Below are 22,864 nucleotides of genomic sequence, written 5' to 3' on the forward strand. Positions count from 1 at the left end.
AGCCCCCCCCCCAAAAAAAATCCCCCCCAGGCACAGGACACGAGCACCACCTCCTCACCCAGTCCTTTATTGCTTCGCCCACACCCCCTGGGGGGGCAGGGTGCTGTAAGGGCACTTATTTTTTTTTTTAGGGGGGGCTGAGCGCCCCCCTGCATATCCCTGAATTGGGGGGGGGGTCTGGGAGAATGGGGGGGGGGGGGCGCCACCGGGGTGGGCAGGGAGCGGCACTGCTGGTGCAGGAGGGGAAACTGAGGCACGGGGCTGCTGGGGGGGGGGGCTGAGCCCCAAAAACCGCCCCCTTTGGCACTTGGTGGGGTATTGAGGGGGCATTTAACCCCTTGGGGGGGTGGCTCGGGGGGGTGACTCTGGGGGGTGCCCCCCCACCCGGGGCTCAGATCCTGATGAAGAGCACGGCGGTGACGAGGCCGAACCCCCCCAGCAGCGCCAGCACCTTGGGGATGCGCAACCGGGCCCCCCCCTGCTCTCGGCCCCCCCCCACCTCTTGGGGCCCCCCCAGCTCTCGGGGCAGCACCTCCAAAAAGGCCACGTAGAGGAAGGTGCCGGCCGCCAGCCCCTCCAGCACGCTGCGGCACAACCGCTGCCTCGGGCCTGCGCCCCCCCCGCTCCCCCCACCCCCCCAAACCGGCCCCGTCACCACCAACCCCACCGCGACCCCCAGGGGGGCCGTGAGGGCGAAGAGCAGCAGGCAGGCGGCCGCGGCCCCCCGGCGCAGGCGGCCCCGCAGCAGCTGCAGGCCCAGGCTGAAGCCCACCAGCCCCTTGTGCAGCAGCAGGGCCAGGCCCAGGCGCAGCGCGGCCCCCCCGGCCTCCTGCAGCCCCAGCGCCAGCCCCTCCAGCGCCCCGTGCAGCGCCAGCGCCAGCACCAACAGCCCCGAACGCAAGGGGCTGGGGGGCTTCGGGGAGCCGGGGGGGTCTCGGGGGGTGTCAGGGGGTAGAAGGGCGCGTGCTGGGGTTGTGGCGTCCTCATCCTCGTCCTCGCCCCCCCGGTTGGGGTCGGTGGCGTCTTGTTGGGCCAGCGCCGCCTGCTCCAGGACCAGCACCAGGAAGAAGCCCATGGCCAGGATGAATTCGGGGAGGGGGAACTGCAGCTGGGGGGGGGGAAAATGAGGGGTGGGGGGGTCAGTGCGGGGCTGCTGGGGGGGGTGGGGAGCACGGGGAGGCGGAGGTGGAGGCTGCCGGGAAGCGGTGCCGGGATCTTTCCGTGAGTCACGGCCGGGCGGCGCGGCCCCCCCCCCGACAGCCCCCAACCCCCCCCGGCCTGCCCCCGCCGTCCCCTTCCCCATCGCCCCCTCCCCATCGCCCCCTCCCCACCGCCCCCTCCCACACCCACCCCCCCGTCCCACCCCCCCATCCCATCCCCACCCGTTGTCCCCCCCCCCCACCCAGTCGCTGCTGTCCCGTTCCCATTACCCTGCCCCCCACCCCCCCCATCCCGTCCCCATTGTCCCCCCCACACTTTTCCACCCCCCCACCCCTTCCCCAGTTTTCCACCCCCACCCCCTCCCCACTGTCCCCGTCCCACCCCACCACCCAGTTCCATCCCATCCCCTCCCATCCCATCCCCATTGCCCCCCCCGTCCCCGTTGCCCCCCCCCATCCCCATTGCCCCCCCCATCCCCGTGCCCCCCCCCCTGTCCCCACCGGGACTCGCAGCTCCTCCAGCGCGGCGGCGATGCCGGCCAGGTAGGAGGGCAGGAGGTCGAGCAGGCAGGTGCCCAGCAGGACCCCCCCCGCGAAGCAGCTCAGCAGGCTCAGCCCCGGGCTCTGCAAGTCTGGGGGGGGGCAAGAAGGGGATGAGACCCCCCCTAGACCCCCCGAGCTGCCCCCACAACCCCCCCTAGATCCCCCCGAGGCCTCCCCCAACCCCTGGGGCAGCCCCCTCGGACACCCCAGACCCCAGGTTGCCCCCCCAGACCCCTATAACCCCCAGGACAACCCCTTCTGGAGCCCCCCCCGGACCCCCAGAACCCCCCCCAGCTTGACCCTGGTACCCCCCACCCCTGGGGCAACCCCCTCGGGCCCCAGACCCCCCTGACCCCAGGCTTCTCCCCCAAAACCCCCCAGACCCCCATAACCCCAGGGGTAACCCCTTCTGGAGCCCCCCCGGACCCCCAGAACCCCCCCAGCTTGACCCTGGGGCAGCCCCCTTGGACCCCCAGACCCCCCCAGACCCCAGGATTCTCCCCCAACCCCCCCCAAAACCCCCCAGACCCCCCAGGACAACCCCTTCTGGAGCCCCCCGTACCCCCAACCCCCCTCCAACCCCCCCCGGACTGACCCCGCTCCCCCCCACCCCCCGGCACCCCCCCGGCACCCCCCAAATCCCCCCCCAGCCCCCGTGTACCCCCCCCCCAGCCCCCTCCACCTTTACCCCCCACCACCCTTGGGGCCGCCCCTCCCCGGAGCCTCCCCCCTTGCCCCCCCCCATCCTCCCTCACCCCCCCCCATCCCCCCTGCCCCCCCCCGTCCCCCCCCCGGTACCGGCGGTGCCCGGGGGGTGCCGCAGGCAGCAGATCGGCCCCAGCCCGCAGCCCAGGGGCAGCAGCAGCAGCGCCACCAGGGCCCCCAGCTTCAGCCCCAGCCCGGGGGGGGCCCCTCGAGGCGCGGCCCCGGGGCTCCAGGACAGCTCCGCGGCCCCGGGGCCGCCTCCCGCCGCCATCCCGCCGGGCTCCGCCGCCACCGGCACCGGGAAGGCTCCGGGCGGCCGCGCTGCGAGAACCCGGGGCGGAGCGGGGGGGGGCACGGGGCTGGGACCCGCCCCGGACACGCGGGGATGGCCCCGGGGGGGGGCGGCCCGAGAGGGGCTGGGGGAGGCCGGCGGGGAACGGGAACGGGAAGGGGAACGGGAAGGGAGCGGGCGGGGCGGGACGGGAACGGGGCTGGGAACGGGAAGGGGAAGGGACCGGGACCGGCACCGGCACCGGGACCGAGACCCCGACCGGGACCGGCACTGGGACCCCTACAGGGACCGGGACCCCTACCGGGATCAGGACCCCGACCAGTTCCGGGACCGGGACCGGGACCCCGACCGGGACCGGGATCGGGCCCCCGACCTGGAACCGGGACCCCTACGGGGACCCCCACCGGGACCCCTACCGGGACTCCCACCGGCACCGGGACCGGGACCGGGACCCCGACCGGGACCCCTACAGGGACCGGGACCCCGACCGGGATCAGGACCCCGACCAGTTCCGGGACAGGGACCGGGACCGGGACCCCGACCGAGACCCCTACGGGGACCCCTACCGGGACCCCTACCGGGACCGGCACCGGGACCGAGACCCCTACCGGGACCCCTACAGGGACCGGGACCCCCACCGGGACCGGGACCGGGACCGGGACCGGGCAGGACGGAGCGCACCGGGCCGGTGAGCGGGGCTCGGTTCTGCCCGGTCCTTGGGGGCTCCGGGATGGATCCGAGGGGGACCCCGGGGGGGATCCCGGGGGTCCCGGTGCGGACACCGGCGGCGGCCGCTGCCCCGCAGCCAGCCCTGAGCCCCCGGTAGCGGGAGGGGGGCGCGGCCCCGCCGCCGGTTGGGGAGGGGCTGGGAGGGGCTCGGCCAGGATCCGAGATCCTGGAGGGGGCGGGACGGGACCGGGACGGGACGGGACAGACGGACCGGGACGGACCCCCCGAGCCCCCCCCCATGGATCCGGACGAGCTGTGCCTGGGGGCCGACCCCTTCCTGCCCCCCTTTGGGGGCTGGGGGCCCCTCCCGGACACCGTGAGTGTGGCTGGGGTTTGGGGGGGGGCACACCGGGAGGTGCCACCCCCGCGGTCCCCACCGTGTCCCCCCCCCGGCCGCAGGACGGGACCCAGCCCGAGGAGCCGCTGGGCCCGGCCGTGGCCCCGGACGAGGTGTGCGGCCCCCCCAGGACCCCCCAGGACCCCCCCCCGGGGGATGGGGGGGAGCAGCCAGAGGAGCCCCCCCCCACCACCAACACCGTCTACGAGGTGGTCTGCACCGCCGGGCCCGCACACGGCGGGGTCACCATCCAGCTGGGTCAGTGGGGCTGGGGGGGGCTTATCCTGGGGGGGGGGTGCTCAGCCCGGGGGGGGCCGCATCCCGCAGGGCAGAGCATCACCCCCCCACCCCCCCCCCCCAGACTGGCTGCCCCCCGCGCTGCTGCCCCCCGAGTCCTGCATCATCACCACGCTGCCCACCCTGCCCCCCCCCACGGTGAGTCCGGCTCTGCTGCCCCCCCCCCAGCACTGTGCACCCCAATTCCCCCCCCTCGCCCCCCCATTTCTCCCCGCAGCCCCCGGTCCTGCTGCTGTCGGAGGAGGAGCAGCGGCTGCTGGCGCAGGAGGGGGTGACGCTGCCCGGCTCCCTGCCCCTCACCAAGGTGGGTTTGGGGAGGGGGGGGTCCCGAGTTGGGGGGGGGGGGCAAGGTGGGGGTCCCAGCTCACCCCCCCCCGGCCGCAGCAGGCTGAGGAGCGCGTCCTGAAGAAGGTGCGGAGGAAAATCCGCAACAAGCAGTCGGCGCAGGACAGCCGCCGCAGGAGGAAGGAATACCTGGACGGGCTGGAGAGCAGGTGGGAGCCGGCAGGGACCCCCCCCCGTGTGCCCCCCACCCCCTCCTTCCTCTGGGGGGGCCCCTTCAGCACCCCCACCCCTCCCTGGGCAGGGCGGCCTCGTGCTCGGCACAGAACCAGGAGCTGCACAGGAAGGTTCAGGAGCTGGAGCAGCGCAACGGGTGAGCGATGGGGACCCCCGGGGGGGTGCAGGGCAACGCCTGGACCCCCCCCCCATTTGCCCCCCCCCACCTCGCCCCCCCCCCCAGGTCCCTGCTGAGCCAGCTGCAGGCGCTGCAGGCTCTCATCAAGCAGACGTCCAACAAAGCCGCCCAGACCAGCACCTGCGTCCTGGTACCCACACGCATACCCCCCCCCCCCCAAAAAGGGGCTCAGCCCCCCCCCCGGGGGCAGCGCACCCACGGGTGCCCCCCCCCCCGCACACCTCCTGGTGCTGTAACCCCACTCCTGTGTCCTCCCCCCCCCCCTAGATCCTGCTCTTCTCCCTGGTGCTCATCCTCTTCCCCAGCTACAGCCCCTTCTGCTGGGGCCGGGGGGGCCGCCGGGACCCCCCCCAGCCCACAGGAGGTAATGGGGAGCTGAGGGGGGCTGCGGGATCCCGGGGGGGGCGGCAGCAGCTGCCCCCAGCCCTGCCCGGTGCTCCCCGTCCCCGCAGTGATCTCCAGGCACATCCTGACCCGCACGGAGCCACCGGCACCGGCTGGAGAAGCCCCGGGGACGTGGTGGCAGCTGGAAGAGCCGGGGGTGGCAGCGGAGAACGGTGCCAAGGGGGGGCAGGAGGACAGGCTGCCCCCCCCCGGTACGGAGCCAGGCACCAACTCCTCAGGCCGGGCTCCCCCAGGGGATCCGAGGGCTCAGCCGTGGCCGCGGGACGCAGCGGTGGCAGCAAAACAGGCGCACGGGGACGAGATGTGACAGCCAGTGGGGAACGGCCCCACTCGGGGGGCTGGGAGCCACCCTGGGACCGGGGGGGGGCAGTTGGGCCCCCCCCCCACCATACCCCAGGCAGGGGCTCTGGGTGCCCCCCATGCACAGCGCAGGGAGGGGAGCTCCGTGCTCGCAGGCGGCTTCTGGTGAATAAACCCACGCCCGCTCTGCACCCAAACGTGGCTGGGGGGGGGGCTCGGCGAGGAAGGGGGCACCCCCGGGGGCAGCGGGGCACAACCGGGAGGCACGGCCCAGTCCCAGGAGGACAAACACCAGGGTGATAACGACCGGGCTTTATTGCACGCCCCCAGGGCACCGGGCTCCCCGCACAGCCCAAATCGCCACCGGGACCCCACGGGGCACCCGCAGCATCCACGGGGGCATGGCAGAGCGGGGCGGGGGGCCCGGGGATGCTCCTTCCTCCTCCTCCTCCTCTTCCTCCTGCTTTGGGAACGGAGCCGAGTCCCCTCGGTGCGGGTGCCGCTGCCGTGCCTGGTGCCCCGCGGGCGCTAGATGGACTCGATTTGCTTGCGGACCTTCTCCAGCGCCTTCCTGTCCAGCACGCGCTGCCGGCACACCACCAGCACCGCGAACACGGCTGCCACGCACATCATGGTGCCCACGAACCTCCAGAAGACGTGAGCCTCCAGCACCGCCGAGCGGCAGCTGCGGGGAGGGGGAGAAGAAGGAGAAAATAAAAGGAGGAGGAGAGGGGGGGGAACGGCCCCAACGCGGCCCCGTCCATGTCCCCCCGGCCCCTCGCCCACCTCTTGAACTCGTCCCGCTTGGAGGCGGCGCAGCTGATGCGCTCCACGAAGCCGGTGGGGCCGCACTCCGGGACCGTCTTCTGCAAGAGAGAGGGGTCGGGGCGAGGCGCCGTGAGGCCGGGCAGGGGGCACGGGGATGGGGACGGTGCCGGTACCGGTACCGGGGGAGGGGCAGCCCCGCGGGGGTCACTCACCGCCTGGAAGCTGGAGCAGCGGCCGCACTCCTGCGCCACCACGAAGTCCTCCAGCTGCCAGCACGGCGTGCTCGGCGTGGAGCTCGCTGCGGGCACGGTGTGGGCGCTGAGCAGGGGTCGGGAACCGGGACCGGTCCCCAGCCCCGAGCCCCGGTTCCAGTCCTGGTCCCGGTCCTCTGGTCCCGGCCCTGAGCCCTGGTCCCAGCCCTAGTCCCAGTTCCAGCCCCAGTCCCAGTCCACCGGTCCCAGCCCCGTGCCCCGGTCCCGGTCCCAAGCCCCGGTCCCCATCCCCCGGTCACAGTCCCGGTTCTAGCCCCTGGTCCCGGTCCCCAGCCCTGGTCCCTGCCCTGGTCCCGGTTCCAGCCCCTGTCTCCAGCCCCCAGTCCCGGTCCACCGGTCCCAGCCCCGTGCCCCGGTCCCGGTCCCAAGCCCCGGACCCCAGCCCCCGGGCCCAGTTCCAGTCCCAGCCCCTGGTCCCGGTCCCCAGCCTCCGGTTCCAGCCCCAAGCCCCGGTCCCGGTCCCCCGGTGCCGGTTCCCATCCCCGCCCCGCACCCACCCGATCGCCGCTCCTCGCCCACCGCCGCCGCCGCCGCCCTGCGGGGAGAGCGCGGGGAGAGCGTCAGGGCCGGGCCCGGAGCCTGACCGGCACCCCCCCGGTACCGGTACCGGTTCCGGTGCCCCCCCCCAGCCCCCGCTCACCGCAGGCCGAGCCCCAGCGCTCCCAGCGCCGCCAGCAGCGCCCAGCCCCGCGGCCACCCCGGGCCCATGGCGCTACCGGGACCGGCACCGGCACCGAGCCGCCATCGCGGGGCGCGGGGGGTGCCGGGAGCGGGGCGGGGCCACCGAGGGGGCGGGGCCACAAGGGGGCGGGGTTTATCTCATGTAGGGGCGTGGCCTCCCGAGGGAGGCGTGGCTCGTGGCTGAGGGGGCGTGGCCTCAGTGCAGGGCGGGGTTCGGGCGCGGCTCTGCGAGGGGCGTGGCTTCGCGCGGAGGGGGCGTGGCTTCGAACCGATGGGCGTGGCCTCGAGCCCAGGAGTGCGGCTCGGCGCCAAGGGGCGCGGGGTCGGCACAAGGGGGCGTGGCTTAGCGCGGATGGGCGTGGCCTCGGTCCGAGCAGTGCGGCTTGGCGCCAATGGGCGTGGCGTTACCCGAAGGGGCGTGGCCTCCATCCAAGGGGCGGGGCTTAGCTCAAAGGGGGCGGGGCTTAGCACCAAGGGGCGGGGCTTCCCGGCCCGCCGGCGCGCCCACACGTGTCCGCGTCCCCCCCCCCGCCCTCCCGCTACCCCCTTTCCCCCCCCCCCCGTCCCCGTCCCCCAGACACGGAGCGGAGCCGGGGGCAAGGCACAGGCCGGGTTTATGGCACCTGGTGCGGGGTCGCCCCCGCTGCAGCCCCCCCCCGGCTCCCGGAGAGGCGCCCGCGCTGCCCCGGGGCGGTGGCGGCCCTACAGCAGCCGGCACCGGGAGCTGCCCCGCCGCGGGGCGCTGGGCTCCGGCAGCGAGCCGGCCGTGGCGGTGGTGCTCGGGACCTGCAAGAGTATGGGGAGGGGTTGGAGGGGGACACGGGGTCAGGGGGGGCTGGAAGGGGGTGCCCCCAGCTCAGCCCCCCACCCCCAGCCCACTCACCGCTTTTCGGGTTGATTTCTGCAGGATGTCCCGCGCCAGCGTGCTGAAGGCCTATGGGGAGAGGGGGGGGGTCAGCGGGGGCTGCCCCCGGCACGGGGACCCCCCGACACCACCCCCACCATGGGGGGCAGCGGCCCCCCCCCGTGCCTCTCACCTCCTCCACGTTCACGCTGGACTTGGCGCTGGTCTCGAAGAAGCGGATCCCATGCTCCTTGGCCAGCTGGAGGACGAGGGGACGCCACGTGGGAAGGGGGGACACGGCCCCACAGCCCTGCCCCACGGCCGGGGGGGTTCGTGCCCCCACCCTACCTTCTCGGCGGCGTCCCGCTGCACTTTGCGCTTGCTCTCCATGTCGCACTTGTTGCCGATGAGGAGCCGCTCGACACCAGCAGATGCATTCTTTGGGGGGGGGGCATAGAGAACGTGGCAGCTTCACCCCCCCCCCCACCCACCCACCCCCTTCACAGCCCCAGCCCCACCGTGCCCCCACCTCCTTGATGCTCTTCATCCAGTTCTGGATGTTCTCGAAGGATTTCTCATCCGTGATGTCGTACACCAGGATGATGCCCTGCGAGGACGGCGCGGTCAGCGGGGCAGGGACCCGACACCACCCGGGGGCTGCCCCAGCCCCCCGGGGTCCCCCCCACGTCCCCCCCGCCATACCACGGCCCCGCGGTAATAGGCTGTCGTGATGGTTTTGAAGCGCTCCTGCCCCGCCGTGTCCCTGCGAGGGAGCAGAGGGGGGTGTGAGGGTGTCCTGGCGGTGCTGAGGGCTGGGGGGGTGCCCCCGCGCCCCCCAACTCACCAGACCTGCAGCTTGATCTTCTTCCCATCGATTTCCACCGTCCGGATTTTGAAGTCGATGCCTGGGAGGGGAAGGGGAGGCCGGTGGGAGCGGGGACCCGGCTGCGGGGCGAGGAGCTGCCCAGCCACAAACAGCCCCGGGGGGGGGGAGGTGGGGGCAAAGCCGGGTGGGAGTGGGCGGGGGGGGCACCCCCAAGCCCCCCAGGGTTGGGACGAGGCATTCCCCATGGGACAGCATCACAGCACCCCCAGCACCGGGGGGGCTGCCCGGCTGGGGGTTATCCCAGCCCTGAAGGCTGCCAGGAGCCCCCCAGTGGGGCTGCCTCCCCCAGCCCCCCCAGCGCCCACGCTGCTGCCCCCCCGGTGCTCAGCCCGGTTTGTGGGTGCGGGTGCCAGCGGCCGGCAGCCGGAGCTGATGGAGTTGGTGGAGTTTTTATGGAATTGGTGGAGTTTTTATGGAGTTGGTGGAGTTTTTATTCAGTTTTTATGGAGTTTGGGGAGTTGCTGGCGGGACGGGGCAGCTGCCGCCGGCTCAGGAAATGGCTTTGAAGGCAGGGCCGGGAGGAAGAGGAGAAGGAGGAGGAGGAGGAGGAGGAGGAGGAGATGGGGGGGGCCTCGGGTTCTGGCCCGGGACACGGCCGCCATCAGCGCCCCCCCCCCAGCGGTTCTGCCGCGGGCTCCCGGGGGTGGCCGGGACCCGGTCCCGGGGGGTCCCGGAGCCCCCCTCAGCTCCCCGCTGTCCCGGTGCCGTTCCCCGCAGCGGAGGCCCCGCGGAGGCCCCCCCGGGGCTCAGCCTCGCTCCCAGCTCCCGGAGGGGGGGGGGGGGTCCGGGGCCGCTCCGGGATTGCAAAACGCCGCGGGCCGGATCTGATCCGGATCGGGCGAGGCAAAGAGCGGCGGGGGGGGGCCGGGGCGGGGCGGGGGGGGGGGTCCCGGTGTTGGGGGGGTGGAGAGGGAGGGGGAGGGGGAGGTCCGGTCCCGGTGGGGAAATTTTGGGGGTGCGGGGGGGGCCGGTCCCGGTACGGGGGTTCCAGGGGGGCCGGTCCCGGTGGGGGAGTTTTAGGGGGGCTGGTCCCGGTAACGGGGGGTGCAGGGGGGCCGGTCCCGTTAAGGGGGGGTTTAGGGGGGCCGTTCCCGGTTGGGGGGCTTTAGGGGACCCGGTCCCGGTGGGGGGGTTCCAGGGGGCCCGGTCCCGGTTGGGGGTTTTTAGGGGGGCCGGTCCCGTTAAGGGGGGGTGCAGGGGGCCCGGTCCCGGTGGGGGGGTTCCAGAGGGGGTCGGTCCCGGTACGGGGGTTCCGGGGAAGCCGGTCCCGGTGGGGGGGCTCCAGGGGGGCCGGTCCCGTTAAGGGGGGGTGCAGGAGGTCCGGTCCCGGTGGGGGGTTTTTAGGGGGTCCCGGTCCCGGTAAGGGGGGGCGCGGGGGGCCCGGTGGCGGCGGGGACGCACCGATGGTGGAGATGTAGGTGCTGGTGAAGTTGTCCTCGGCGAAGCGGATGATGAGGCAGGTCTTGCCCACGCCGCTGTCGCCGATGAGCAGCAGTTTGTAGAGGTGGTCGTACGCCTTGGCCATGGCCCCCGCCCGCCGGGCCGCTCTGCCCCCCGCCCGCCACGGGGCCCGGCCCGGCACGGAGGGGCGGGGCTAACCGAGGCCACGCCCCCTCTCAGTAGCCACGCCCACCTCGCCCCGCTGCCCCGCCCCTTGTGCAGGGAGGCTCGCCTCGCCCTTCCCAAGATGGCCGCCCCCACGCCTGCCCAGCGCCCTTCCCAAGATGGCGCCGCGCCTCGCTTCCGCCCGTGCGGGGAACCCCGCGGCGGATATAGCGGGGCTCGCTTCCGGTTTGGCCCCTTTCCGGCCGCGGCCGCCCGCACGCCACCATGCCCGTGAGTGCGCCGCGCCCCCGGCACCGGGCCTCGCCGCCCCGCCGCGGGCTGAGGGGCCGGGACCGGGCTCCGCGGGGCTGGGGAAGGCCGAGGGAGGAGGGGGGGAGCGGGGAGGGCCGGGGGGGGCCGCGGCCGCCGCCATCTCCTCGGTGGCGGGGGCGCAAGATGGCGGCGGGGGGCGGCGGGGCCCGGTGGCGGCGGGGCTGAGCGCGGCTGTTCCCGCCCGCAGCTGGCCAAGGACCTGCTGCACCCGTCCCCCGAGGAGGAGAAGAGGAAGCACAAGAAGAAGCGCCTGGTGCAGAGCCCCAACTCCTACTTCATGGACGTCAAGTGCCCCGGTAGGCGCCTGGGGGAGGGGGCGGGGGGGGGCCGCGGGGCCCGGTTCCCTCCCGGTGCCGCCCCGCGCCCTAACGCCGCTCCCTCCCCCCCTCCCCGTGCTCTGCCCGCAGGGTGCTACAAGATCACCACGGTGTTCAGCCACGCGCAGACCGTCGTGCTGTGTGTCGGCTGCTCCACCGTGCTGTGCCAGCCCACCGGCGGCAAGGCGAGGCTCACAGAAGGTGCGTGGGGGGGACGCCGAGCCCCGGGGGGGCGGCACGGAACGGTTAATCGCTGGGTTAAAAAATGGCTTGGACTTTACGGGGCTTTTTTTCGGTGATAGAGGAGGGGGGAGGTGTGTTTCTGTGGTGAAATGGAGAAATTTCTGGCAAGAAGCGCAGGGTGGGTGTTGGTTTGAGGGGTTTCAGAAGCTCCCGGCTCTCACCGCTCTGCTCTGCCCCCAGGATGCTCCTTCAGGCGAAAGCAGCACTGAGCGGGGGGAGCTGGGGTGGCTGGGACACGGCGCATGGATGGCCCCACAGCTCGCCGGGAGGAGAGGTGACCACAGAACGAGACGCCAAGGTGTGACCTGAGCACACTGCCCAGGAAGGCCAGCCAGGAATGTGACTGTCATGCTGTCCCTGTAGCCCCGCCCATCTTGCTTCAATAAATTTTGGATAAAATACACACCAACTGGTCTGCTTTTAATGCATTTGCTGTCTTGAGCATTAATTTGAACTGGGACTGGTAAAGAACAGGGGTTATGATCAGTTACAGAGCATGTGAGAGGGAATGTGGCTGGTGGGCCTGCCGTTAATCCCAAAAGCTAACCTGGCCCGGCCCTCACCGTGCAGTTAAACGTCAGGAGAGCACAGGTACTTAACCTCCAAGGCTCAGATCAGCAGAAAACAGGGTGAATTAAACAATTTTTGTTCAGGTTGGAAACAACCCATCCCTGCTCACAGTGGGGATCTCCCTGGTAAGGATTCACCTCCGCACGCTCCAGAGCCCCAGCTGAGTCCTTTCATGCTGGGAGCTGCCAGGGTAGGAATATCCTGCAAAAAAGGAAACAAAGGGAGGCTGCGTTCAGAATTGCAGTGTTCCCAGCTCTTCACAGAGGAGGGGACGTTCTCCAGACCCCTCCAAAGGCCCCATGTTGTTCTTGGAGTTCCCCCTCAGTGGTGAATTTTGGAGGTGTTTGTGTGTAAAGTGGTGATAACTCACCGAGCTGCACTGCGCTGTGAACCCAGGATGCCAGCCTGGCATGTGTGTGGGAAATAGGACTAGAAAGTGCCAAAATAAGAAAAAACAAACTTTTCTTACCTGTGTGAGGCACAGCAGTGGTAGGCACATACACAACAGGAACCGTTTGCAGCCTGGTCAGGAGCGCGTTGTAGGCTGCATAGAACCAGCACCCTGGTTAGATTCTGAGCCCCCTCGAGGACATGCAATTTTCCCCCAATTCTGGCAGCTCTTCCTCAAAGTGCTGCTTCCCCCCCATCCTCCTGGATTCTACCATGTTGCACTGCCTGCAGCTGCAGGGGCTGCAGTCACAAGTGGAAGGTTTCCTTCCTTGTTGCCTCCTGCCTCTGGCTGAGGTTCAGATCCCCAGTGACTGAAGGGAGGACTGCTCAAGAAAAACAATTGCTGTCACATCTTTTCTAGAAGGACTTCAGTTTCCTAAAGCTCCTGAAGAGTGCTGTGCTGTGAAAGGCAGGGACGTGGAACTGGCCCTAAATCACAGTGAGGGAAGCACGCATCTCTGCTTCATCTAGGTGTGACCTCTCGAGTTACAAATCACTTACCCAGGAACATTGCAGCTGTCAGTGCTGAAACAGCAAAGAGAGTGAAGAGAAGGACGTGGTAAGAGCTCGCTAGCTGGTGATGAATTCCCACGTCTCTGCACTGACCTGCGGTGCGAAGGACAGGGTGAGCGCCATACACGGGCAGCTCCCGGCTTGCACCAGCTTCCCAGGAGAAGCTTCCCTTCCCCTAACGGTGCTCACCGGGCGCACAGTCCCTGCTGAGAGCTCTCACTGCTACCGCTGCCCTTTGGCCGGTGAGAGCACAAGACACGGTGACGAAGGCCGGTGCTGGCATCTGCTGGAGAGAGGTGAAGTTGACCACGCTGACCATGTAGGAGACAAGCCCAGGCATGCTGAGAGAACGCTCCGGAGGCATCACGGTTAGAGCCGGAGAGCTGGGCTGAACCTTTGGGGACAGACAGACAGAGAGGCTTGAAGTGTGACCAAATGGCGTGTGACTGATACACTGATGGTCTACGCAGTCATGGAACACGGAGTCACGGTCGTGTGGGTGATGCAGACCCACCCCACACAACCCCCTGGGCACAGCACCCAGCCCGCAGTTGCTCCCCAGTGGCCCCACTGGGTTACCCCTGGGTGACCAGCGATCAGCTGGAGCTGCTGGCGTGCTGCAGCTGGCCCAGCTGCTCGGCAGTGCCCGACACTGGGGGGCTCCGGTTCCGCAGCAAACTGGGGGCCTCGATCCCTTCACATGGTGCCCCCGGTGTGACCGGGGCAGAGCAGCACTGCACGAGCACCCAGAGGGCATCCAGCTGCATGAAGCTCACAGCCAGACCCCAGCTTTGACCCCAGGACGTGGCCTGAAGGGCCGGTGAGCGGCTGGGCGCTCACCATGGGAGCCGAGCTTGCAGCAGCAGAAGAGGCTGGAGTGAAATTATTAACGCAACTGATAATAAAAAGAGGTGTAAGATATGAGCCGTTTAAGAAAAAGCTACTATAGAAGTTTTTGCAAGAACAAGGGGTCCCCTCGACGGCCTCAGCTGTATGCGATGTAAAGACTTAGAAACAAGTGGGGGAGAAAGTGGGGGAGGCAGCAGCCAGGGGGGATGTGACTGCTGCTGAGGTTATGACTACGAGGTGCCCAGCAGGGTGAGAACAGACACCACAGCCACACAGGAGGAGATTTGGGGCCTGCCCCATTCCCTGGTGACGCCAAGCCCAGGCACCATGAGGGAGGTGGAGGCTGGCAGCCCACCGGGGCAGAAGACCAGGATCAGGATGCAGGAGGTGGCTGGAAGATTATCCATCAGACATTTCTTTCTCCTTCCCAAATACTGCTTTGTCAGAATAAAGTGTAGAATGAGTTCAAAAAAGGCTGGAGGAATTCCTGAATTTTAAACAATTAAAGACATCCTTGAAGGAAGATATTTTCTTAGATTATTATACTGCCAGACTGTGGTGGGCTAAAGAAAAGAACTTCAGTCTTGTGCAGCTCTCAGGATTCTACTGAACTTCCTGTTGGAGAATCTCCATGACAAATATATGACCTTAAGAGATAAAATAAAGGATCTTGGAGAAGCAATGGCTGGAATAGGAGAAACTGATTCAGAAAGAAGTGGTGACATGGGTGTCTTCAGCATGGAACAAGCCAAAGCAATCATTGATTACTTGAGTATCAGCTTATTTAAACCCTATAAACTGTATGAACATCTCTTCCACAGTCCTAGAGAATTTGTGATAAGCAATAAGTGTGTGACTGAACTTGCCCCACCTGCAGTTACCCCCTTCCCTCCTTTACTGGAAGGTGTGCCTTCAGAGAGCTGTGCATCACTGATACTATTGCCAATAGCTCCAGAGATGGAACCCAAGGGATCTGATCGAGGTCACCTGGAAGAACCCTGTCCAGAGGCAGAGCCCCTTGAGGCAGGTGCTGTGGCTGCTTTCACTGTTGAAGATCAGAAGTCTGCAGTGGGTGGAATCCCAAATTAAATTATTGCCAACCTTGAGGCAGAGATAAGTGAAAAGCTGCAAATGCAAGAAGAAGCTTGTACTTTGAGAACAGAAAAATTAAAAAGTCCTAAATAACCAGATAAGAAAGGATATTTTGCTAGAAGAATACACAGAAAGGAAATGTAATTTTGAGGTATTGCAGATACAATAAGGAGAGAATTTAATTAACACGTAATTATACAGCTTTTTCTATAGTTATTCATTAATAACATGTATGTTATTTCACTTTAATTTTTTTCTAAGCCTTTAAACTAATTTCATATATTACACTTCTTTATTTCCACCATACTAAAACTGCATAAAAGGAAAGTATGTACTTATACAGTATTCCCAGAAAGATTTCCTTTTGATTTCCATGGATTTTTTTCTGGAATATGTGTAAGGTTTCATCTGAAAATGTATTCCCTATTCCTCTGTATGCTAACATCATTCCATATTTTGTCAGACATTATAGAAATGTTGTCAACACAAGAGGAATCTAACTACATAATAATTGACATCAGAAGAACTTGTTTAATGTCTATGTTTCAAAATAGTTATAAATTGCTGTGTTACAGAACTCTTTGCCTCAGAAAGCATGTTAAAAACAAGTCCTGCTTTCAAGTGTAAGGGCTGGATTGTATGTTTAAGTGAATATTTAAGAAACAGTATTTTATTCGTTACATTTTTGTATTTGTTTCTTATTAAATAAAATGTTAGACTTTGTTTCACTTCATCCACATTTTTATGGTGATAATGAAAAATGTTTGCAAGCCTGACACATCCAGGCAAAAATGACAGTCACCTGAAATTGTTTGCCTAAAAGGTCTTGCATGGGTGTGCTCAGAGCTGAGAGCACAGCCAGAAGGGGATATTGCCTGCACGTTGTTCATCAGAAAGAGCTCCCAGAATTTAAAGACAATATTCAGTAGCTGCACTTGAGTGCCAATAGCCTGGAAGTACTCTTTAAAGTACATGTCAGATGTAAAGCAGTTGTTTGAGATGTTAAGTGGGCAGAAAATTTTAGTTGGTCTCATGTGTTGAGAAAGATTCTTCCCATTACATGATCAGAAGTAAGCTCTATAGCAAGTCACTAAAAGATTTCTTAATTTTCCTATCCAACACGGGCCAACAAGTTCATAAGAGCTTCCTTTCCGCTATAAAAGCCAACTATTCCAATTTGAAGGGTGAGGTAACTCATCAGGAATTATTGGTTTATCCTAAAAAAAATTCCTTTAAAATTTCTAAGATTCATGGTTATGTTCTGCAATGTTTTATTGCTTTGAAATATGACTTTTGTCATGAAAACTTTCTACAATCAAAAGGACCTTTAGTTTGATACATAAATTAATTTCCCAGAGCATTATGCTAATGTCACAAGTTTCCCTGGATTTGAACTCAACTTCTGAACATAACTTCTGAAGAGAACTGTCTGTATGGAAGGGGAGGAGTATTTCTTAAATTTTTTTTTCCGAAAACATTGTCAATTTAGCACTTCAGTCAAATCTGATGACTACAACATTCTTCCTACATGACAAAGCAGAAGAGGAATAATGATGATTTATTTATGTTAGGACCAATGCTAAAAAAAGGCTTTCGTCCTTATCTCTCCCTCCCTCTCCCGTATTTTGAGGAATTTCTGGGAAATTTTGAAGTGCTTTGAAGATGAGAAGTTGTATGTGAACATCAAGTATTACTGCAATGATTTGTGAGCAGTCGCTCTTCGTACATAAGAGAAATCCAAGGTGGAGTTCAAATCCCACAAACCATACTTGTAGCTCTCTTCCTGCTGACTAATAATATTCGTAGCTATCTTCCTGCTGAAATAATGCTACCAATAAAAACAGCCCCAGGGATTTCTTATTTTTTTGAAATGAGAGGGGGGATAGTTAAGGAGAATAAACTGAAGGCGGGAAGATGAGCAAAAGTTGGACATGACATCTGTCCAAGCAGTCAGAGTACATGCTCTGACACAGCACATGAACATCAAATTGAACAATCCTTTCATGTCTTCAGAATGTTAATATGAAATGCAAAACGTCATGCTTTGGGTGGATGGGTAGGAACAAAATATGGTGCATTAAGAACAGTCTCCAGCCTGTATTCCTGGCTTTTCTGTTGGTTTAGATCAGGCTTGCTGTTTTTAAAGTCTCCCGTGTCATGCTGAGTTACTGCTATGGTTGTCTCTAAAAATAATTATACCATCATTTCTGGGACCTACAGTTGAGGCTTTGGCATAATAATCTTTGATTTTTTGTTTCACTACTGATGTGACACAGTTTTTTTAAATACACATACTAAACGTAGTTCTTAATGGGTTCTACCCTACAAAGCTTTAAATTTAAATCAGGCAGATGTAGAAAAGAAGAAGGATGTTACATCCTGCCTTGTCTCCCAGACAAGCAAGGATTTTCCAGGGGAAAAGGAATAGAAAAAACACTATGGTTTTTCCTGTGTAAGGTGTAATATTGATGCTTTTTAGCATCTGCATGGTAAAATCCTGGTGTCCTCTAGAATTTTATAATGAGATTGTGAACAGCTAGTAATTATCCTCTAGCAAAAGAAAAGCTTTTCAAGCAGTGCCTTCCTGCACGACACTGCCGGAGGATGAAAGTTTATAAAAGATGGAAAACAGCTTTCCTAAGAAGAAGCTAACTGGAAAAGATGGAAAAGGGGTGCTTATTTTGCTTATTGCGTTGGCTGCAATTATAATAGTTGCACTGTGCCTGTTGCAATGTTTGCAAAAAATGATTAATCGCTCGATGCGCACGATTTGGCTTGTAGAAACAAAAAAAGGGGGAATGCTCCGGAGGCATCATGCTTAAAGCCAGAGAACTGGGCTGAACCTTTTGGGACAGACAGACAGAGATGCTTGAAGATGAAAGGGAGCAGGGCTCCTGAATGCCATGTGACTGCACATACTGATGTTCTACGCAGTCATGGAACAGGGAGTCACGGTAGTGAGGGTGATGCTTTGTTGCCTCACTTCTCTACACGGCTGTGGGATGGAGGAAAAATGCAGAATCACCCCATACAACCAGTCTCCAGTTCTCGACTATCTTGGAGTCCGTGTCGTCATTCCCTTCAATTGCTCAGAAGGAACTTGGTATATTCAAGCCCACATTTCTCCCAACACCTTTCTAGAGGGGTTTATTTCCCTTCCCAGCAATGGGGACAAAAAAAGAAGCATTTCACGTACCTCCAGCTTCTCTAATACTTTTTCAACTCCCAGCACTTGTAGCATACCAGTTAGCTGTGTGATACTAAAAACCAATTCTGACTGGTAGAGGTAGAAGGCAGGGAGGAAAGGAACAAGGATTTCTTGCACGTCCCCCTTCCTCTCGTCACTGCTGTGAGAAACAGTCACGTATACAGAAGCATCAGCCAAGCTCAGAGCCAGGAGGACTTCATTGGGCTGGGGTTTAGCTGTGATCACACAGGCATAAAGACCTGAATTCAAGACAGGATTCAAAACAGAATAAACAAATCAGAGCTTGCGTTTGAAATGGAAGAAATATCACCAGAATGAAACCCAAAGCATGAAGAGGTAAAAGGTCACGCCTACCTTCTTGGATGTTGAATCCTGACTGCACAAGGAAGACCTCCCCAGCTGAAACGTCCAGCACGGTGTTGTTGAACCCAACTCCACATGTCAAGTAAGACTCCGGCCGAAGCCGATTTGTGATCGCGCTGAGCTGAGTTGGGCTGCAGGGGCCTAAGGGAGAAGAGCAGAAACAAGTCGGTCAGCTTCTTTCCTGTGGATGACCCTTCAGCAAAACAAGACGCAATGCTCCCTAACGCACAGAGTGGCCTGGCTGTCAGCCTGTGGTTATCATTCACGTTTCCTAAGCAGAAACTTACTTCCCACCAGTAGTCCATAGTCTTGTACTTACTGTGAGCGGGTTGTAGTTCATGCAATTCGGTGTTTCAAAGACTAAAAATCCACTGTTTTGCTAAAGCACATAGATGACTAAAATAAATTGTGATTCAGTTTCTACTGCTATGGACTAAGAACATGTTCGTGTCCATAGCGTAAACGTTTTACTGCAGAAAAGGTCAGCATGAACCAGGAAAGAGGAATTTACAAACACGGGTCTTTACCTCTGAGGGTTTCTCTTCCACTGCTTGTGGTGACGGGAACGTGGAATGCAGAAGAATCAGGAGCATTTGTTAAATAGTTTTTTTGTCCAATCTGGAAACTTAGATTTGAAGAACCGTTGACAACTACCTGTAATATTAAGAAAAGTGCACTTCTGTGCCCAAAACATTGATTCATACAGACGGCAGGGAAATTTACTGCTTCGTTTTTCTTCTGCTGTTCTACAAAACTTGCTTAACTGGATAATTGTCATTAAAGCTTAGTCTCATTTACACTAACAAGAGCGCTGTAATGTGAATGAGAACCAAGCCCTCCCTGTTTCGTTTTGAACTGGCCGTTCACTTGCAAACATTTTTTGTTCACACCTAGGAAGTGAGCTGCAAGCCATCAGCAGGCAGCCGGCAAGTCAGAGTAAAGGCTCTGCACCCCTCTGCTGTGAGGATTTCAATCCCTGTGCTAACACCGCCTACCTACGTATGGACTGAGCGTTCTGAGAAGCAAAGCATTCAGAGAGAAAAGCTGACATTGGTTTTCTTTTGTGGAGTCACCATCCCTGGAAGTCTTTAAAAGACATTTAGATGTAGAGCTTAGGGATATGGTTTAATGGGGACTGTTAGTGTTAGGTCAGAGGTTGGACTCAATGATCTTGAGGTCTCTTCCAACCTAGAAATTCTGTGATTCTGTGATAAATAAATATCCAGTCCTGGTACACAGCGGCAAGCTGTTCTTCTCCCCTCGTGCTGTGACAAATACCTCTCCGTATGTTTTCCCTGTGCCTGGGATATCGTGGTAGATCGTAGCTGTTCCTGTGTTCCTCACTAACGCTGCTCCGCTCACGCTGTCTATGTCCAGCATATCACTGGGGGAAATACGCCACATCCCTGAGGCACCTATAAACGAGGTACAAGCTGGGTTCTGCTGAATGGTGTCTACTGAAAAGGGTGGGAGACCACCGAGGGGCCTCCGATGAGGAGGATTCATTTAACACCCTGGTGATAAACATCACGTATCTTTTCCCATGCATGATTAGAGAGTTCCTATAGCATGCTGAAACACACAGGTCTTCTCTTTTTAGGCCTCCTACAATGAATCTTCTTGAATGTTAACATATCCCGGGTGAAGCCCTTCCCTGCATTTCCCAGGGAAATGCACTGAAATAGCATCTGCTTATTCTCCAGGACAGAGAGCTCATAAATCATATTTACTCGAGTAAATTGGGACCATAAACCAGAAGGTTAATTTTGGGGTTCAGCAAGTAAAGAGAATGCTCAAGTGAGATTGCACAGAATGGGGAGAACATTTTTTGCATTCCCTGGGAGGCCCCCCGGTTACCTTTTATTCTAAAAATACTATCAAAGACTTAATTTACCATGTAGCTCTGATTAGTCAGTAATAAAACTGTAGAGGCAGGACTGTCACTCCATTATGCACGGAGTCTTTTAATGCAGTTAAGGAATGCTTTGTTTAAGTACCAGTAAATTCCCCCGAGCAGCCTGTCCTCTTGAATAGCTATGAAACAGCCACTCTGAAGTTGGGGAAAATGAGGGAAAAATGCTCTTTTTTGTGTCAGTGTAAAAGACAATAAAATTGGGCCCGCACTTGAACTCTGAAAAGGTAACAAAGCGAGCCTTCCTATGAATAGGAGTCACGGAGGCATGGAGCCTAAGGCTCAGGAATTTCTGTGCACGTGGACGCCTGCTACCATCCCAGAGCACCAGCTCCATTCCCATTCTCAGGCGAGGCACCCCATCCTGAAACAGTTTCAAGGTTTCACAATTTTTAGAGTTCTCCCATGAAAATACAGTCAGCTTGGTTTTGCTCAGCTTCTGGAATCAACTGAGACCATGTGACAAGTCTCCCTGCTTAACAGCCCGGTCAGAGGCTACAGAATAACGCGTACAAACCTTCTTGGTTTACAAGGGGTGAGCTGAAACAGATTACATCTCCTACTGCCACAGGCTTTGAGAGATCTGGCTTGATGGCGGGTTCCACAGGCACTGGGATGTAGTCAGCCACACCTGGGTGCCTCTCGTCCTGCACAGTCAAGAGCGTCACTCCTCTGTTCACAGCCTGAGCATTGTATGTGTGATTCTTATTTGCAGGTCTAATGAGTAGCAAGTCATCTCTGAAAAGAAAGATTTCCTAAGTAAGGGGAAAGTGATAAATGACATCCATCTAAAGCTGCGTGTTTCCGGTATGGAAACCCACACGTTACTACGGTATCAGTGACTCAGTGAACAGCTCCCAGTTCTGGACAGCTGTTTTCAAATGTATGTCAGGTTTAAGATGAAACTTGACATTTCTGTTATTTTTTGTGATATAAGAGTGGTCATCTGAGTTCTCGTGTCCCTACCATGTGCCAGTGCTCTCAAGACTGTACCTGTTCACAGATAAGTGCAGCTGGGCGTTCTGGGCATGGAACTTCTCCCCAATGCTGTTGTAGAACTCAACTGTAATGGTAAAAGACATCCCCAGGGGAAATGTAGCCAAGGACACGCCACCAGCTGTGTAGATTTTGGGACTAATGTTTATCCTTAAATAGGAAATGGGTGCAACCTGGAAAAAAAAAATCAAAGTCAAGCTAAGTTTTGGTATTTGTCCCTTGGAGAGTCCTTTGTAGCTTACTGTTTGCTGTCATGGTACTTTTTCAACATGTAATGTGATTGCCTGCAGCACAGCACACTCCCTTTCTGTCTTACTCTTCTATGACTGCTCCTGACTCAGAGGGATGACAGCCATCTCCTCAGCCAGAGCATCATTTTCTGAAGCTCTCCGATTTGTCTTGGAAAAGTCCTGTCAAAGGACCTACAGTTGCTCCCAAACTGATAAAGCACACAATGTATTTATGTCAAGCAGGTTGGTATAGCTTCAAATAAACGTAAGGAAGCTGCAAACAAAACATTTTATACTGCTATGAGGCTTTCCATACAACAAATAATTCTTCAGTGTGAGATATATTAACATCTTTTTCCATTCTACAGACTGGTATACTAAGATCTGAGTAAGAACCCTGACCCATTTACAGGGTTGAAAATTCAATCTTTCCTTTTACACCTAAGACACAATGGCACTGATGAAAAGAATCACAAAACACAGTCTCTCTCCATCGATTTGTTTTCAGTGGATTGAGAAATAAAGTGCTGCTACTAGTTGCTTCCATACAAAAACACTGGTTTATGCCTGAAATCTTACCTGGATGCCCGTTATGATTGTCTGATTGACTCCAAAGAGCTCTAGAGAAGTCACTTCCAACACTGCGATGCCTGTGATGGGTCCAGCTCTCAGGACACCTTGGTCGTGCTCCTCGAGGACAGAAGAGTTGGGGTAACACTGCAAGATCTGAAAGCTCACAAATGCAGCCCCTTCCCTTAGCCAAGAACAAAAGTGAAAAAGGACTGTTAGACTTGGATAGGCTGGGAGTTTGTTTCACTAAAGCAACAAGAAATGTATCTAAGTTCTTCTAGTTCAATATCACACTAAATTACTGACTGGCAGGTTCAACAACAGCAGGAGATCGGGGATGGCATTAAATGTGCACTTCAGCTTTGTGCTGACAGCCTGAGCGCCACGAAGGCGCGTTACTCTGGAACAGATTTGTCTGACTGCGTGTAAGGGGGAGATGCAGCCCTGCTCCGCAGTCACTCCAAAATACATCTGCAGGCTGTGGAGTAACCCAGAAGCCTCCAGAAACATACAGTGTAAACCTACCAGCAAAAAACAAAAATCTGTATAAGGAGACACTGCCTGAGCCCCAAGATCTGTTTTTGTAGGTACACAGGAGTTCATTTTCTCAGATTAATCACGTTGCCCTGTCTGTCAATGCCAGTGGGGAATGTTTCACCCGTACAGAGCTACCCCTTTAAAATCTGACTACCATTTTCTGCTCTGTGGTGAACTGCACTTAATACAGTCTTTCTAGACAGTAACTTGAAACTGAGCA

The 22,864-nt window shown here is 59.7% G+C and overlaps 6 protein-coding genes and 1 pseudogene across 13 annotated transcripts in view; 3 read left to right on the forward strand and 4 right to left on the reverse strand.

Moving 5' to 3' along the window:
- Positions 1 to 46: 46 nt before the first annotated feature.
- SLC39A1 (solute carrier family 39 member 1) lies at positions 47 to 3,064 on the reverse strand. Its single transcript, XM_072027881.1, has 3 exons — positions 2,502 to 3,064; positions 1,662 to 1,792; positions 47 to 1,108 (listed from the first exon to the last, which is right to left on the reverse strand). The coding sequence occupies exons 1-3, from the start codon at positions 2,677 to 2,679 to the stop codon at positions 392 to 394; spliced, it is 1,026 nt and encodes a 341-aa protein (XP_071883982.1). The 5' UTR covers positions 2,680 to 3,064; the 3' UTR covers positions 47 to 391.
- Positions 3,065 to 3,394: 330 nt separating this feature from the next.
- Positions 3,395 to 6,264, forward strand: CREB3L4 (cAMP responsive element binding protein 3 like 4). Of its 8 annotated transcripts, none has more exons than XM_072027873.1 (9): positions 3,395 to 3,745; positions 3,829 to 4,024; positions 4,128 to 4,201; positions 4,281 to 4,367; positions 4,448 to 4,557; positions 4,650 to 4,718; positions 4,806 to 4,890; positions 5,028 to 5,124; positions 5,185 to 6,264. In XM_072027873.1, exons 1-9 carry the CDS (start codon positions 3,668 to 3,670, stop codon positions 5,763 to 5,765), a joined length of 1,377 nt encoding a protein of 458 aa, XP_071883974.1. In that variant the 5' UTR covers positions 3,395 to 3,667; the 3' UTR covers positions 5,766 to 6,264. The 8 variants fall into 8 exon arrangements, with proteins under 8 accessions (XP_071883974.1, XP_071883975.1, XP_071883980.1 ...); XM_072027874.1 differs by having other exon boundaries at positions 4,451 to 4,557; XM_072027879.1 differs by having other exon boundaries at positions 5,213 to 5,559.
- Positions 5,763 to 7,299, reverse strand: JTB (jumping translocation breakpoint). Its single transcript, XM_038167930.2, has 5 exons — positions 7,146 to 7,299; positions 7,003 to 7,040; positions 6,446 to 6,531; positions 6,252 to 6,331; positions 5,763 to 6,150 (listed from the first exon to the last, which is right to left on the reverse strand). The coding sequence occupies exons 1-5, from the start codon at positions 7,211 to 7,213 to the stop codon at positions 5,994 to 5,996; spliced, it is 429 nt and encodes a 142-aa protein (XP_038023858.1). The 5' UTR covers positions 7,214 to 7,299; the 3' UTR covers positions 5,763 to 5,993.
- A 510-nt stretch (positions 7,300 to 7,809) lies between these two features.
- RAB13 (RAB13, member RAS oncogene family) lies at positions 7,810 to 10,608 on the reverse strand. Its single transcript, XM_038167931.2, has 8 exons — positions 10,318 to 10,608; positions 8,875 to 8,935; positions 8,733 to 8,793; positions 8,560 to 8,637; positions 8,379 to 8,468; positions 8,224 to 8,289; positions 8,070 to 8,120; positions 7,810 to 7,972 (listed from the first exon to the last, which is right to left on the reverse strand). The coding sequence occupies exons 1-8, from the start codon at positions 10,439 to 10,441 to the stop codon at positions 7,889 to 7,891; spliced, it is 615 nt and encodes a 204-aa protein (XP_038023859.1). The 5' UTR covers positions 10,442 to 10,608; the 3' UTR covers positions 7,810 to 7,888.
- Positions 10,609 to 11,757, forward strand: RPS27 (ribosomal protein S27). Its single transcript, XM_038167932.2, has 4 exons — positions 10,609 to 10,752; positions 10,982 to 11,090; positions 11,202 to 11,312; positions 11,535 to 11,757. The coding sequence occupies exons 1-4, from the start codon at positions 10,747 to 10,749 to the stop codon at positions 11,561 to 11,563; spliced, it is 255 nt and encodes an 84-aa protein (XP_038023860.1). The 5' UTR covers positions 10,609 to 10,746; the 3' UTR covers positions 11,564 to 11,757.
- Positions 11,754 to 22,864, reverse strand: part of NUP210L (nucleoporin 210 like) — a 30,107-nt gene continuing 18,996 nt past the window's right edge. The window contains exons 30-40 of the mRNA XM_072027872.1: positions 22,117 to 22,291; positions 21,305 to 21,480; positions 20,829 to 21,049; positions 19,678 to 19,814; positions 18,927 to 19,053; positions 18,391 to 18,540; positions 18,025 to 18,275; positions 13,077 to 13,281; positions 12,876 to 12,980; positions 12,394 to 12,468; positions 11,754 to 12,125 (exon numbers count right to left, since the gene is read on the reverse strand). Of these exons, the coding sequence (XP_071883973.1) occupies positions 12,058 to 12,125; positions 12,394 to 12,468; positions 12,876 to 12,980; positions 13,077 to 13,281; positions 18,025 to 18,275; positions 18,391 to 18,540; positions 18,927 to 19,053; positions 19,678 to 19,814; positions 20,829 to 21,049; positions 21,305 to 21,480; positions 22,117 to 22,291 (1,690 nt within the window). The 3' untranslated portion in view covers positions 11,754 to 12,057. The remainder of the gene's footprint in view (positions 12,126 to 12,393; positions 12,469 to 12,875; positions 12,981 to 13,076; positions 13,282 to 18,024; positions 18,276 to 18,390; positions 18,541 to 18,926; positions 19,054 to 19,677; positions 19,815 to 20,828; positions 21,050 to 21,304; positions 21,481 to 22,116; positions 22,292 to 22,864) is intronic.
- Positions 13,360 to 14,937, forward strand: LOC119713816 (ciliary-associated calcium-binding coiled-coil protein 1 pseudogene; annotated as a pseudogene).

Source organism: Anas platyrhynchos, chromosome 26 (genome assembly GCF_047663525.1).
Source record: "Anas platyrhynchos isolate ZD024472 breed Pekin duck chromosome 26, IASCAAS_PekinDuck_T2T, whole genome shotgun sequence".
Lineage (NCBI taxonomy): Eukaryota > Metazoa > Chordata > Aves > Anseriformes > Anatidae > Anas > Anas platyrhynchos.

Coding starts and splice junctions, on each gene's coding strand:
- RPS27 (XM_038167932.2), top strand. Junction 11,091..11,201: donor CATGGACGTCAAGTGCCCCG/GTAGGCGCCTGG, acceptor CTCTGCCCGCAG/GGTGCTACAAGATCACCACG. Junction 11,313..11,534: donor CAAGGCGAGGCTCACAGAAG/GTGCGTGGGGGG, acceptor CTCTGCCCCCAG/GATGCTCCTTCAGGCGAAAG.
- CREB3L4 (XM_072027873.1), top strand. CDS start 3,668: ATGGATCCGGACGAGCTGTGCCTGGGGGCCGACCCCTTCCTGCCCCCC. Junction 4,025..4,127: donor CGGGGTCACCATCCAGCTGG/GTCAGTGGGGCT, acceptor CCCCCCCCCCAG/ACTGGCTGCCCCCCGCGCTG. Junction 4,558..4,649: donor CTGGACGGGCTGGAGAGCAG/GTGGGAGCCGGC, acceptor CTCCCTGGGCAG/GGCGGCCTCGTGCTCGGCAC.
- SLC39A1 (XM_072027881.1), bottom strand. CDS start 2,679: ATGGCGGCGGGAGGCGGCCCCGGGGCCGCGGAGCTGTCCTGGAGCCCC. Junction 1,793..2,501: donor GCACCCCCCGGGCACCGCCG/GTACCGGGGGGG, acceptor GCCCCCCCCCAG/ACTTGCAGAGCCCGGGGCTG. Junction 1,109..1,661: donor TGGAGGAGCTGCGAGTCCCG/GTGGGGACAGGG, acceptor CCCCCCCCCCAG/CTGCAGTTCCCCCTCCCCGA.
- JTB (XM_038167930.2), bottom strand. CDS start 7,213: ATGGGCCCGGGGTGGCCGCGGGGCTGGGCGCTGCTGGCGGCGCTGGGA. Junction 7,041..7,145: donor GCGCTGGGGCTCGGCCTGCG/GTGAGCGGGGGC, acceptor CTCTCCCCGCAG/GGCGGCGGCGGCGGCGGTGG. Junction 6,332..6,445: donor GCTGCTCCAGCTTCCAGGCG/GTGAGTGACCCC, acceptor TCTCTCTTGCAG/AAGACGGTCCCGGAGTGCGG.
- RAB13 (XM_038167931.2), bottom strand. CDS start 10,441: ATGGCCAAGGCGTACGACCACCTCTACAAACTGCTGCTCATCGGCGAC. Junction 8,794..8,874: donor AAGATCAAGCTGCAGGTCTG/GTGAGTTGGGGG, acceptor GCTCCCTCGCAG/GGACACGGCGGGGCAGGAGC. Junction 8,121..8,223: donor CCAGCGTGAACGTGGAGGAG/GTGAGAGGCACG, acceptor CTCTCCCCATAG/GCCTTCAGCACGCTGGCGCG.